Source organism: Monodelphis domestica, chromosome 5 (genome assembly GCF_027887165.1).
Source record: "Monodelphis domestica isolate mMonDom1 chromosome 5, mMonDom1.pri, whole genome shotgun sequence".
NCBI classification, from domain to species: domain Eukaryota; kingdom Metazoa; phylum Chordata; class Mammalia; order Didelphimorphia; family Didelphidae; genus Monodelphis; species Monodelphis domestica.
Genome location: NC_077231.1, coordinates 4,537,794 through 4,553,448, shown reverse-complemented (window position 1 = coordinate 4,553,448; position 15,655 = coordinate 4,537,794). Strand labels below are relative to the sequence as shown.

Genomic DNA, 15,655 nt, shown 5'->3' with positions numbered 1-15,655 from the left:
CAGTGTGTCCTGGATGCAAGCCTGTCCCAGTCCCGACATTCTGGGAGTCCAAAAATCTGTCATTAAGCGCGAAGTGCTGCTCCAAAGAAAGGAATTCACCATTCCGGGTGCTTCTTGTTAAGGAAGAAAGAAGCCAACAAGATGAGTGCAAAGGGGCCTCGGGAAGAGAGCGATTTCTGCGATCCAACAAGAAAAGCCTTAAATCAAAGTAAGAAAGATTCTGCTTTTGATGCTGCTTTTCTGGAGCTGGGGAAGCCCGTCCATTATGCTAAACTTCTGAAGTTTGAGCAGACAAACAGCATTGTTTGGGGCTTAATAAACGCCCGGAAAAATGGGCGACGACGTTCTTTCCTCTTCAGGACTTATGGTGTGGAAGCGGCCTTCAGCAGCATTACTTAGCAGCTGCCAGGTCCGGGGCCACAGTGCCAAGCACAAGGCTTTCTGGAGGGGAAGTGGCTCCAGCCCACCCTTAGCCCTGCCCTGAGCATCCCCAGGACAGGATTGAATGCATCTCGATCGGCCCCACCCCACCCAAAAGGATGCAGAAATCCCAGCATCCATCCTGCCTGCCCTAGTCTGAGGCATCCTGTAAAGAGACGAGGGGGAAGGACCTCGAGGGCTGCATGCAGGGAGGCTGGATCCTGAAGGCAGCCCACCCCCCCTCCTCCCATCTATCGCCTACCTGAGCTCCCCCCACCCCAGGAACTATGCTCTGCTGTTCAGACCTCCGTTATGGAGTTGCCCAGGACGGAGCATCATCAGTGAATTTACAGATTGATGCTCCAGCCCTGCCCCACTGCTCTCTGGGTCTGTGGCCTTTGCACACTCTCTCACAAACTCAGAGGCTAGTGACTTAGTCTCTCCCTCCAGCCCCATGTTTTATTGATGAGGAACCTGAGTGCCCAGAGGATAAAGTGAATTACCCAAAGCCACACAGATTAAGTGACTTACCCAAGGTCATACAGATGGGATGGCCAATCTGCTGACTTTTTTCCCTTACCAGTAATTCTTTGTTTTAAGAGATGATTCTATGGGGTAGAAAGAGAAGAATCTTTGGGAAACGATAGCAAAGTTTAAAAAAGAAAGTATTAGTAATGCATTTTTTTTTATGAAAAAGAGGAAGGAAGCAGCCTAGGTAAGATTAGGAGCTGGAAGGGACCAAGCCAACCTCATCCAAGTCTTCCATTTGACAGATGTGGAAACTGAGGGCCAGAATTCTGGGGCTGGAGCTAGAAGGGATGTTGGAGGTCAGATGGACCAATCCTTTCATTTTTTTAAACCCTTACCTTCCACCTTAAAATCAATACTGCATATTGGCTTGAAGGCAGAAGAGTAGAAAGGGCTAGGCAATGGGGGTCACACAATCAAGACATGTCTGCAGTCAGATTGGAACTCGGGACCCCCATCTCTAGACCTGACTCTCAATCCTTGGAGCCACTTAGCTGCCCCTATTCGATCCTTTTATTTTATAACTGAAGAAGCTGAGAGCCAGGAAAGATAAGGGATTCGTCCAAGGACGCACGAGTAGCGTAAGTGATGGAATTTATACCCAGGTCCTTGTTCTTGAGATGACGGTTTCCACGGTCCCACCCAAGACAGGATCGCCTTCACTCAAAGCCCTTTTGGAAAACGAAGGGCTACTAGCCCCATTCAAAGCTACGTCGGAGTCCTGTCTCTATGGAGCTTTCCCAGCATTAAGCACAGGGCTTCTTCCTCGGGAAAGCCTGCCTTCCATCACTTGTTGCCCTCAGCGCAGGGGCAGACGGGTGGCTGACAGTAGCTTCCAAGACCCACCTACAAATTCCATTATGGGCGACACATCAGCCTCGACAAGGGAAGACGGACCTAATCCAGAAGGCTCAGTTCTCCTCACTTCTGGTCCTACAGGCAGTGGACGGGAGCCAGGGCAGAATCTGAATCCACAGTATTTTTCCCAATAGCACATATGTGAGCGCTAGAGAGTTCTATCTCCCCACTCCCCCTCCGCCCCCCAAAACTCAATCAAAGGAAAATGAGGAGAACCTGGCACATAGTAGGCGCTTCGTAAATGTGTGCTGACTAATGGTTGCTCTCTCACCCAGGGTAGAGAGACTGGCAGCATGGCCGACAATGGAAATTCTGAACGTTTGTGTTCTTTTCTTAACCCCGGGCTTTATGGAAAAAGTCAACTGTGAAGAGAAAGCACATGGGACAGCAGGCATGAAGCCAAGCCGGAGAAGGGGGAGAAAATTGGTGATGGATGACTTAAATAAACGGGATCCGCTCAAGTCTGCGGGCCAGATGACTTGCACCCGAGAGTACTTAAGGAATTGGCTGCAGCCACAGCAGAGACATTAGCAATCATTTCTGAGAATTCATGGAGAGAGGCATGAAGCCTCGACAAATGCCAGTGGAGCGCCTGTCTCTAAAATATAGATGCGTGTGTGCTGTCAGAGTCCAAGTCGTCGTAATCGGCAGAGCTGGGAGCAAGGCTTCCCTGCTTGGGCCAGGCCACCCCCTTCCCGTGTCTTGTTCAGGACGGGCCTCCGACCCACGGCCATACTTACTTCTCAAATTCTTCATCCCTCAGCTTAAAGCAGAAATTCTCCAGGACCTGCCGGAGCCCGTTGGGGTGAATCTGTCCAGACTGAGTGCAGTCAAAGAGCTTAAAGGCCTTGATGACGCCTCTCACATTCTTGAAAATCTAAGAGTTGGAAAAAAGTGACGGGGGAACATTTGAGAACCCAACCCCGGACAAGAGATCCCCAAACCTGAGGCCACAAACAAAGGGGATCCGCAGGAAACGTGCCCGCCCGGCGTGGCTTGTTATTCTTGTTCAATCTGGCTGTCTTCTCCAGGCAGAAGAATGCTTTCTGCCAAGGCACAAGGCTGCAAAGGGAGGGAGCCATCAGCTGAGAGGCAGCAATCTGCACTGAGTGAATGTTTCAAAGCAATTTTCTCAGTAAATGGTCCTGGTGAGTTTAAAAAAAAAAGCCTCCCTTTGCTATAAAGCAATATATTTCATCTACAATTCAATCGCTTTTAGAAATGCACGGAAACCTTTTGTGCTAATTGAAACTTAAAAGTATTTCCATTTTAGAAAATAGCCATTTGTCACGGGCATGTGCACGTGTTCAGTAACAACAACCCATTTGCACAATACACAAAACAAGAGAGTCATCAGAGCCATTTATACTTACAGAGCACCTTATGGCTGGCAAAGCACTTCCCTGACGCCATTTTGTTTCCTTCTCCCAACAGCCCTTGGAAGTGCCTCGAGTTTCAGAGGAAAGATATCCTCGAGGGTTAGTGGTCTGATGGGCAGCAATGGCCCTCGTCAGACAGCAACACCGAGGCTCAAACTCTTAAACTGCCTTGCTCAACCTCGTGGAACGATGGAGAGCCCAGAAGGCCCAAGAGCCTGGGGCCCCCAAGCAGCCATCCTTGTGGTCTCTCCAGCAGAGGGTCATAGCAACATGGATTCGGGGACCTCAGAGGTTCTCATCAAGCCCAAATTCCCTCATTTGACAGAAGAGGAAACTGAGGCATTGCCCACAGCCACGCGCCTATGAAATGTCCGAGGTAGGAACAGCTGCCACTCCTCCTCTCTCTGAAGGCACAATTCATCCTCTCAAGGGTTTTAACATAATTTATTGAGGGGCATCAATGCATACATAAAAATGAAGAAGAAGTAGGGCACGGGAGAGAGAGAGACCACCCGGGCCTTGGCACTCAGAAGGTTGTGCCTTTACACAGACATGTACTGTCTGGGCCCAGGCAGGAGAAGAGATGGAAGAAAAGAGAAAGAGAGACACCGAGATGGGAGGGAGAGAGAAAAAGAGAGAGACAGACGCAGAAAAAGACAGACAGACAGACAGACAGACAGACAGACAGACAGACAGACAGACAGACAAATATTCTAATGAGGAAAGAAGGCCCACAAAGGGGAGCTTGTGAGGCGGTAATAGCCAAGAAGTGAGGGAGGAAAGTGAATCTGCTCAGGCTAAAGTAAAGGGTGCCCAACAGAGCCCAGGGTGGGTCCCTGGACAGAACCTAAAGTGCCAGATGGAGGTGTGGGATGGCCACATCTATGCCTCTCAAGCTTGTTGGTTCCCCTCAATCTGAAGACATACATTTATCAAGTCATTTGGCAGAGGAAAGGGAGTCGACCAGACATGGTGGCTCCCTCTCCCCAGTTCCGGCACCCCCAACGTTCCACAGGGCCCCAAGAAATGACAATGACAACTCAAGGAACCTTCGCAATGACTCAAACCAATCAAGGACGCAGGGGCAATATCTCAGAACTAAAGACAGAAGCAGGGGCTTTCAAGGAAGGAATTATCACAGTGTCAATTAGAGCCAAGTGAAGTCAAACAAAGAGACGGAGACATGGCCAGAACAGCAGATTCAGAGCTCAGTGAAAAAGAGAACTGAAGAGGCAAAAAGGCGGAGGCAGAAGGAAAAGGCATTGAAAAAAAACAAAAGAGAGATGAACAAATCATTCAAAGAGAACTTGAAAATGAGATGCAATGTCACAACGGAAAGATTATAGAACTTCTAGAAAAACAACATGAAAAAGGAAATTTGAATGTAACCCTGCAAGAAAGCATGCAGGAAACTTGTCCAAATATAAGACAAGTAATGGAATATTGTTGAGGCAGAAAGGTGGCACAATGGATGGAGTACCGAATCTAGAGTCAAGAAGACCTGGACTCAAATCTGGCTTCAGGCATTTCCTCGCTGTATGACCTTGGGCAAGTCACTTCAACATCTACCTCAGTCTCTTCAACTGTAAAATGGAATAGTAAAATATAATCGTGCTTCCTTTCCAGGATGTTGTGAGGCTAAAATCAAATAAGCTTTGTAAAGTACTTTGCAAATCTTAAAGCATGATACAAATGATAACTATTATTAGAAAAATAATATGATAAAATAGTAATTTCATAGTAATGTAAAAAGAGGATCCATAATACTTTTTTTAAAGATCAGTTTAAATCAGATTATGGACAGTCTTCTTGAATGCCAGGCTGAGACACACATAATTTCAACAGTTCAACCACCACTTATTAGACATGTTTTGTTTAACACACTCTAGACAATAATGAAATGGCAAAATAACTAGAAAGCTGGACTTGGAGCCAGGAAGTAACACATATTGGCTTTATGAGCCTGGACAAATCGTTTAGCCTCTCAGTGTTTTGGGGATCTCCCTAAAACTAAGCTACAGAAACCCCCAACCAATCACCAAATTTGATTGAGCACCTACTATGTGCCAAGCTCTGGGGTTACAAAAAAGGGGCAGAATACAGTCTCTACCCTCAAGGAGCTTCTAGTCTGATGGGGGAGACAACCTCCAGACCATCCACACAAAGCAAGCTGTAGACAGGATAAACAGGAGCTAATGAAGAGAGGGAAGGCACTGGAAGGAAGAAGAGGTGGGGAAGGCAGATGAGATGCAACCAGAGCTGGCCACTGATTGGCTATGTGGGACAAAGGACAGGGAGGAATCCAGGAGAAGGCTGGAAGCACACACCTGGGAGCCAGAAGTGGAAGAGCAAGCATGAGTTTAGTTTTAGACATGCTGAGCTGGACGTGCCGTTGGAAGTGTCCACTCAATGATCTGGGATGAAAGCTCTAGACAGCAGGGAGGATGGCTAGATGGCTCAGTGGAAAGAGAGCCAAGCCTAGAGATGGGAGGTCCTGGGTTCAAATGAGGCCTCAGACCACTTCCTAGCGGGGTGTCCCTGGACAATAATCTCCGTCGCCACTCTTCTGCCTTGGAATCCATACACAGGACTGGTTCTAAGAGGGGGGAGGATTTTTTTTAAGCTCTAGCGAGAGACAGAGGCTGGCTAGAGAACAATCTGGGAGTTACCTGCATAGAAACAAGGAGTAAGCCATGGAAGCTGATGGAGTCACCAAGAGCAAGAGTATAGAGAGATCTTATCTTGCGAGCTGGTGATCCCTCAGGGGCCCCGCAGGGCACTGGGGCTTTCCTGTCCCAAGGAAATCACAGGGCTGCAGACTCTCCACCACCCTACTGTCCCCCAGAAGGCCTTTATACTAACATTCTTTGGGGAGGTGGCACGCACGGCTCCATCCACAAACCCGTTCCAGATACCACCGCGGTGGTGGCACTGGGGAAGCCGAAGGGGCGTAGTGTGCACCCCAGACTCCATCTTCCTCCCAGGTGCAGCAGCGTTTCCTGCTGGTGCCCTCCGTCCACTTTATGTTCACCGCCCGCCTTTGTGCTGGTACCTATTTATTCTGTGTTTAGTCTACCTCCCCGCCTTTATCATCCCGCCCCTGAGCTCCTGCAGACAGCATTGTTTTCCTTCTCTATATTTCCATCTCTAGCACATTGCAGACACTTCAAAGGCTTGTTGACTTGGCATTGGTTGGTAGCTGGAAGGAAGAATGGCCTGGGACCGGCTAGCTGGAGCCAGTTAGGGGAGCTTCTTCTCCCTCCCCGTCAGGACATCTCCCTGGCCCAGGGCACGGTCCTCCGTGGTAGATGGTCAAGAGGGCATGGCAGGAAAGACGGATGACCACGAGAGAGTGAAGGACCTTGAGAGAACCGGGTGGTGTTGGGAAAGAGGCCTCCCAAGGCCCAGGATCACCATCTTCAAGTATCTGAAGGGTCCTGGGATGGGGCTAGGATCTGTCTCTGCCCCAGGGGACAAAACCGGGAGCCATAAGGGAAAGTTCCAAAGAAGCCAGTAGAGACTCATAAAAGGGACAACTTCGGGAGCCTTAAATATGTCCAAAAGTAGGCGAGCCTGCCTCTGGAGGCAGAGGACCTCCTTGGTCCCTCTTGGAGGTCTTGGAGCACAAGCTGGATGGGCATTTTTCAGGGCTGAGAATTATGGCGTGGATGCCTCTGGGGTCGGACTCAATGGCCATTGAGGGCCCTTGAACTCTGAAATGCCACCAGGGTGACACTACGCAGGTAACTTTTGGGATTCCTGCATGGGCACAGGCAGACCTCACTGCCTGTGATTGTGGCCCTGCCTTGCTCCAAGAGAGGCAGTTTCCTCTGCACACTGCTTCTGTTCCAGACAAAATGGAAGAGCCTCTAATGGGCCCGGCTGTCAGAGAGCCTCCGTTGCTTTCCTACCTACCGATTCCCTATACATTTAGGAAGGACAAACCCCTCCCCCGCGGAATCATGAAGAAGGATCGCTCTTACAATAAACGCATCAATGCTCATTTTCCTTATTATTCTACTTTTGGCGATTTTGTATAAAATCTTTAATTAAAGTTTTTCTTTGAAATTGTCATTATCAACCCAGAAGAAAGAGAGAGAAAAAAATGAGAGAAAAACACAGCTGTGCAGCGATGAACCACTATTCAGGACTAAATGATCTGGAACGGAGTAAGCATCGTGACGGTTAGGTGGGGAGATCTGCCTCCATATTCTCTGCAGTGCAGCCCCACTTGTCACTTTATACTGATTCCATCTGTTTACACTCTACCCAGTGCTGGCTTCCTACAGTGAACATTTCCTATTTACCAGCTGGTAGAGATGGGCCAAACCAGATCGGAAAAAATTAAACTGCATTCAGTACCCCATAAACACAAACTTGCAAACAGGGGACACTTTGGGGGAGGGAGACGACAGGGGACAAGAACCTCAGAAAAAAGTTTCTCCCAGCCACCCGTCTGTAGGGAACTCGGGGCTTAGCCCTTACCCTAGGGCTATCCCAGAAATGGGTCCCCACATGCATTGTTGGCAGGGGTGAGGTTGGTGGGTGGGGTTTTTTGTCATTAGGACTTCAAATGCTTCAAGAAAAGGAAATCCAGAATCTCTTGGACTTGGACGTATTGGACTGGAGCTGTAGAATCAGACCCATCTGCCAGGAACATCCTGCCACCTATCCCCACTGTACTTGGGACCTAACCCACCCCAACCCCTGCCCCCTTTTGCTCTGAGCACAGAAATCATTCTCATGGCTTCAGGAGAGGGCCTGTTAATCAATAGTCCTTCAGGCAGGCTCCCATCCCAGGCCCATAGATAGGTTCCTCAAAGCTGGGGCAAATCAGCTGGGGCAAAATCAGAGGTGAGCAATGGCAAGTGACTAGTTTGGGGGACGTGGGGAAGGCAGGAAGGGTGGCAGGGGATTGTGGCAATCATGGAGATGAGTGGTAGTGAGGACCTGAATTTGGGAGGCAGCAGCTGGGCTGGAAGAGAGGGAGAAAGGAGAGGAGGCCAATCCCTGAAGCTTTTTCAGTCTTGGCACCCCCCTGTCCAAGCTCCAAGCCTTCAAGGGGCTGGGGTCAACTCTGAACTGTAACAATGATGGCGGCAGCAACAGCTGATGCTTTTCTAAGAATCTCAGAACTGGAAGGAACTCAGAGGCATCTAGTAAAAAATGCAGTAGGAAGCCTGAATTTCATCTTTGACACCCTCCCCCAGCAGTTAGCCATCCTCTGCTGGGATTCCATGGGCCATGGCAAATCCACTACCTCAAAGGACAATTTTCTAGCATTCATCAAGCATTCACTATGGACCAGGTACTGTGTCAAGCTCTGGGGAGACAAGAAAAGGCAAATAGCAGGGACCTCACATTCTAAAGGGGGAAAGGGGAGACAAAATGCCAACTATTATGTATGTACAAGGCATACAGACTAGACAGATGGTCATTTCAGAAAGAAGGCAGAGGAGGAACCAGAAAAGACCTCACTGCACATGGTGGAGTCTGTGCTGAGTCTTGAAGGAACTCTGGCGACCACCATTATTAGGAAGTTCCTTCTTTTGTCAAGCCAAAATCTGTTCCCTTTTATCATCTGTACATTCATCCCAACTTGGTCATCTGGGCCTAAATAAATACCATTGAATCCTTCAAGTATCCTGTCTCACCCTCAGTCTCTTCTTCTCCGGGTTCATTCGCCCAGTATTGTTTAAGGGATACTCAGGTAACATGGTTTCAAGTGTCTCCTTGTCCCAGTCACCTTCCTTCGGTCCTGCTCCAGCTTGTCAACATCTGTCTTCAGTATGGTGCCCAGAATCAAACATCTGGCTTGAGCTGAGATCTGACCAGAAGAGAAGGCAATGGAGCTCAAGGATGCCACCCAGGGGTGCCCTGCGGTGATTTACTTATTACACAGTTCTTCTGGTCTCAGAAGAATAATCAGAAAACTCCAGAATGAGCCCAGCTGTATTTAGTTCCTCTAGCTGAGGAGCCTTTGGAATGGAAAAAAAAGAAAGAAAGAAAGAAATCCTGCCAATCAATGCCCTCAACTGGTAATGATGTGTAATGGGACCAATCAAAAATAAATATCACACAGCCAACACCACAGGGAAGGGCAATGGGCCATTTCTCCTTGACTGAAGTATTTTCTCCCTGAGTCAATAATATGCACCTTCCATGTGGAAGCCAACAAGATTGTCCTTTAATGGAATCCTCAGTGATTACTGAGCAAACTCACACATTGCAATTTGGTAAGCCCTTTACATTGCCAGTGAAAAGAGCCGATTCTATCCCTCCCCAACAATTACCTCTTTAATCTTCACAACAATGCCATGAAAGCCAGATGACTGACTGCCATTTTGCAGATGAAGAAGCTGATGCTCAGAAAAGTCAAGCCACTAACCCTAGATCACACAGCTAGTGAGTACAGGAATGGGGCACCAGTCTTCCAATTCCAAATCTGTGCTTCAGGCCATTATACACACTAGGGAAGAAGATCCTCATCAGCCCCTTCTTCCTCGGAGCTTTTAAAAATTATATAAGTAGGACTTCCGGGTAATCATGGCTGCAATCTAGACGCCGCACGTTTCCTCTCCCCAGCACCGAACGAAATAGACTACATCAAAGGAGCATAAAATCACCTTTGGAGGAACAGAAGGACTCCCCAGTACCCCACAGAGGCAAAGGTACGTGGGGCTTGAACATTTCCACACTAAAATAAGAAGGAAAAGCTTGCACAGAAAAGTGAACTGAGCCGCCCTTCCCCCACCCCACCTCCCCCACTAAACCAGAGTGAGCTACCTGAGCGCTCACCAGGACAGCGAGTGAGTGGGGAGCGTCTCTGTCTGGGGGGGCACTCCAGGGTCCTTGGGATCTGGGGACTGCCAGGAAAAAACGTCTCAGGGCGCTTTCACTGGAGAAGCCAGCGGACTTCGGGCGGGCTGCGCTGAACAAGGCGCAAGGATTATCTGGGCGGAGCTGAATACCTGGGCTCGGAGGCTGGGAAGAACTAGTCTGAAGCAACCTAAATTCACAGAAAAACCACTCTTATAACCCAGACCCCAGACCAAAAAGGAAAGGGAAATAAAACCACCAAAGGGATGGCTCACATGGCCCAAAATCAAGCCTCCAGGAAGAAAGGGAAAAAAGTGACTATTGAAAACTTTTATGGTGGAAGTACCCAAGGGAAAGAGGAGAATGAAGAGGAAATCCAAAAAAATTCAGAACACGCCTCCCAAAATGGAAACTATCAACAAGCTCTGGAAGATCTCAAACTGGAACTTATCCAAAAGATGGAAACCTTCTGGAAAGAAAAATGGGAGAAAGAGATCAGCTGTCTGACAGATAAGACTGCTCAATTGGAAAAAGAACTCGAAGCAGCCAATACAAGGGCAGACAAGGCTGAAAAGCAAATCCAGTCCCTAATGACCAGAATTAAGGACCTCGAAGAAAGTGAGATGATAAAACAGCAAGAATCAATAAAGCAAACCCAAACAATTAATGAATTGGAAGAAAACAGAAAATATCTCACTGAGAAGGTCACGGACCTGGAGAACAGAGGAAGACGAGAAAATCTCCGTATCATCGGTCTCCCAGAAAAACCAGAGGTAAACAACAAATTGGATTTTATTCTAGAGGAGATTATAAAAGAAAATTGCCCCCACGTTCTGGAGCAAGGGGGCAAAATAGAAATAGAGAGGATTCATAGAACACCTTCTATACTAAATCCCCAAAAGACAACCCCCAGGAATGTAATTGCCAAATTCAAGAGTTTCCAAGTAAAGGAGAAAATCCTACAAGAAGCCAAGAAGAAGAGCTTCAGATATAAGGGGGCTCCCATAAGGATCACACATGACTTAGCGGCTAACACACTAAGAGACCGCAAAGCATGGAACACGATATTTAGAAAGGCAAGAGAGCTGGGTCTCCAACCAAGAATCAACTACCCAGCAAAACTGACTATATACTTCCAGGGGAAAGTATGGGCATTCAACAAAATAGAAGATTTCCAAGCATTTGCTAAGAAAAGACCAGAGCTCTGTGGAAAGTTCGATATCCAAGCACAGAAAGCAAGAGAAACATGAAAAGGTAAACATGAAAGAAAGGGAAAAGGAGATAAATCTTATCTTTCTCTTTAAGTCAAAGTCTCTTCTATAAGGACTACATTTACATCTAATTATATATATTAATATGTGGGGAAAATGTTTTGTGTAACTCTCATAAATTGTATCATCATAAGAGTAGTTAGAAGAAACATGCATAGGGAAAGATTGGGGAATCAAGAAGATTTGGGGAAAGTTGGGGCAAAAAAAGGAAAAGGGAGGGGGGAACCGTGATAATACTAAGATTAACTTCAAGAAATAGGGGGGGAATCAATAGAATAAACTTTCCCATATAAAGATACACATGGGAAGGGGAGGGGAAGAACTCTCATATGAGAAGGAGAGGAAGAGAGCGTGAAGTGGAAGTACTTAAACCTTACTCTCAGTGAAATCAAATCTGAGAGGGAAGAACATCTAGATCCAGTGGGATCCTGATTTCTATCTTATCCATTAGGGCAAGAAAGAAAGGAAAATTAAGGAGGGGGAGGGGGGAGGGAGCACAAAAAGGGAGGGAAGGAGAGGGGGGAGGGGAAGGGAGCATAAAAAGGGACGGGCTAGAAAGGGAAGCATCTCAAGGGAGGGGACTAGGGGGACCGACCTAAAGTAAATCACTGGTTCAAAAGGAGAAAGCTAAAGAAGAAAGGTCAGAACTAGGGGAAGACATCAAAATGCCAGCGAATCCACAAATAACAATCATAACTTTGAACGTGAATGGGATGAACTCACCCATAAAACGCAGACAAATAGCAGACTGGATTAGAACACAAAACCCTACCATATGTTGCCTTCAAGAAACACATATGAGACGGGTTGACACTCACAAGGTTAGAATTAAAGGTTGGAGTAAGACCTTTTGGGCCTCAACCGATAGAAAGAAGGCAGGAGTTGCAATCATGATATCTGACAAAGCCAAAGTACAAATAGACCTGATCAAAAGGGACAGGGAAGGTAAATATATTCTGCTAAAAGGAAGTATAGACAATGAGGAAATATCACTAATCAACATGTATGCACCAAATGGTATAGCATCCAAATTTTTAATAGAGAAACTAGGAGAATTGAAGGAGGAATTAGACAGTAAAACCATATTAGTGGGAGACTTGAACCAACCACTATCAAATTTAGATAAATCAAATCAAAAAATAAATAAGAAAGAGGTAAAAGAGGTGAATGAAATCTTAGAAAAATTAGAATTAATAGACATATGGAGAAAAATAAATAGGGACAAAAAAGAATACACCTTCTTTTCAGCACCACATGGCACATTCACAAAAATAGATCATACACTAGGTCATAGAAACATGGCACTTAAATGCAGAAAAGCAGAAATATTAACTGCAGCCTTTTCAGATCACAAGGCAATTAAAATATTGATCGGCAAGGGTACATGGAGACCCAAATCAAAAATTAATTGGAAATTAAATAACATGATACTCCAAAATCATTTAGTTAGAGAAGAAATCATAGAAACAATTAACAATTTCGTTGAAGAAAATGACAACGGCGAAACATCCTTTCAAACCTTATGGGATGCAGCCAAGGCAGTACTTAGAGGAAAATTCATATCCCTGAGTGCATATATTAACAAATTAGGGAGGACAGAGACCAAGGAATTGGAAATGCAAATCAAAAAACTTGAGAATGAACAAATTAAAAACCCCCAGAAGAAAACCATACTAGAGATCCTAAAAATTAAGGGAGAAATTAATAAAATAGAAAGTGACAGAACTATTGAGCTAATAAACAAGACTAGAAGCTGGTACTTTGAAAAAACAGACAAAATAGACAAAGTACTGGTTAATTTAATTAAAAAAAGGAAAGAAGAAAGGCAAATTAATAGCATCAAGGATGAAAAGGGGGATCTCACCTCAAATGAAGAGGAAATTAAGGCAATCATTAAAAACTACTTTGCCCAACTATATGGCAATAAATTTACCAATCTAGGTGATATGGATGAATATTTACAAAAATATAAATTGCCTAGACTAACAGAAGAAGAAATAGTTTTCTTAAATAATCCCATATCAGAAATTGAAATCCATCAAGCCATCAAAGAACTGCCTAAGAAAAAATCCCCAGGGCCTGATGGATTCACCAGTGAATTCTATCAAACATTCAGAGAACAGTTAACCCCAATATTACACAAACTATTCGACATAATAAGCAAAGAGGGAGTCCTACCAAACTCCTTTTATGACACAAGCATGGTACTAATTCCAAAGCCAGGCAGGCCAAAAACAGAGAAAGAAAACTATAGGCCAATCTCCCTAATGAATATAGATGCAAAAATCTTAAATAGGATACTAGCAAAAAGACTCCAGCAAGTGATTAGAAGGGTCATCCACCATGATCAAGTAGGATTCATACCAGGGATGCAGGGCTGGTTCAACATTAGGAAAACTATCCACATAATTGACCACATCAACAAGCAAACCAACAAGAATCACATGATTATCTCAATAGATGCAGAAAAAGCCTTTGATAAAATACAACACCCATTCCTACTAAAAACACTAGAAAGCATAGGAATAGAAGGGTCATTCCTAAAAATAATAAACAGTATATATCTAAAACCATCAGCTAATATCATCTGCAATGGGGATAAACTAAATCCATTCCCATTAAGATCAGGAGTGAAACAAGGATGCCCATTATCACCTCTATTATTTGACATTGTATTAGAAACACTAGCAGTAGCAATTAGAGAAGAAAAAGAAATTGAAGGCATCAAAATAGGCAAGGAGGAGACCAAATTATCACTCTTTGCAGATGACATGATGGTCTACTTAAAGAATCCTAGAGATTCAACCAAAAAGCTAATTGAAATAATCAACAACTTTAGCAAAGTTGCAGGATACAAAATAAACCCACATAAGTCATCAGCATTTCTATATAATTCCAACACAGCTCAGCAGCAAGAACTAGAAAGAGAAATCCCATTCAAAATTACCCAAGACAAAATAAAATACTTAGGAATCTATCTCCCGAGACAAACACAGGATCTATATGAACACAACTACAAAACACTTTCCACACAACTAAAACTAGACTTGAACAATTGGAAGAACATTAACTGCTCATGGGTAGGACGAGCCAATATAATAAAAATGACCATCCTACCCAAACTCATCTATCTATTTAGTGCCATACCCATGGAACTCCCAAAAATTTTTTTTACTGATTTAGAAAAAAACATAACAAAGTTCATTTGGAAAAACAAAAGATCAAGGATACCCAGGGAATTAATGAAAAAAAATACAAAGGAAGGGGGTCTTGCAGTCCCAGATCTCAGACTATATTATAAAGCAGCGGTCATCAAAACAATTTGGTACTGGCTAAGAGACAGAAAGGAGGATCAGTGGAATAGACTGGGGGCAAGCAACCTCAGCAGGACAGTATATGACAAACCCAAAGATCCCAGCTTTTGGGACAAAAACCCACTATTTCATAAAAACTGTTGGGAAAATTGGAGGACAGTGTGGGAAAGATTAGGCTTAGATCAACACCTCACACCCTACACCAAGATAAATTCAAAATGGATGAATGACTTGAACATAAAGAAAGAAACTATAAGAAAATTAGGCGAACACAGAATAGTATACATGTCAGACCTTTGGGAAGGGAAATACTTCAAAACCAAGCAAGAATTAGAAAGAATTACAAAATGCAAAATAAATAATCTGGATTACATCAAATTAAAAAGTTTTTGTACAAACAAAACCAATGTAACCAAAATCAGAAGGGTAGCAACAAATTGGGAAACAATCTTCATAAAAACCTCTGACAAGGGTTTAATTACTAAAATTTATAAAGAACTAAATCAATTGTACAAAAAATCAAGCCATTCTCCAATTGACAAATGGGCAAGGGACATGAACAGGCAATTCTCAGCCAAAGAAATCAAAACTATTAATAAGCACATGAAAAAGTGTTCTAAATCTCTGATAATCAGAGAGATGCAAATCAAAACAACTCTGAGGTATCATCTCACACCTAGCAGATTGGCTAACATGACAGCTATGCAAAGTAATGAATGCTGGAGGGGATGTGGCAAAGTGGGGACATTAATTCATTGCTGGTGGAGTTGTGAATTGATCCAACCATTCTGGAGGGCAATTTGGAACTATGCCCAAAGGGCGATAAAAGACTGTCTGCCCTTTGATCCAGCCATAGCACTGCTGGGCTTGTACCCCAAAGAGATAATGGACAAAAAGACTTGTACAAAAATATTCATAGCTGCGCTCTTTGTGGTGGCCAAAAATTGGAAAATGAGGGGATGCCCCTCAATTGGGGAATGGCTAAACAAATTGTGGTATATGTTGGTGATGGAATATTATTGTGCTAAAAGGAATAATAAAGTGGAGGAATTCCATGTGAACTGGA

General features: G+C 44.8%; 1 protein-coding gene across 3 annotated transcripts in view; it reads right to left on the bottom strand.

Moving 5' to 3' along the window:
• The window catches only part of EFCAB6 (EF-hand calcium binding domain 6), a 245,006-nt gene that overhangs the window by 172,547 nt on the left and 56,804 nt on the right, over window positions 1–15,655 (bottom strand). For all 3 annotated transcript variants that reach the window (XM_056797487.1, XM_056797489.1, XM_056797488.1), the window contains exon 7: window positions 2,547–2,683. In XM_056797487.1, coding sequence (XP_056653465.1) covers window positions 2,547–2,683 — 137 coding nt within the window. The remainder of the gene's footprint in view (window positions 1–2,546; window positions 2,684–15,655) is intronic.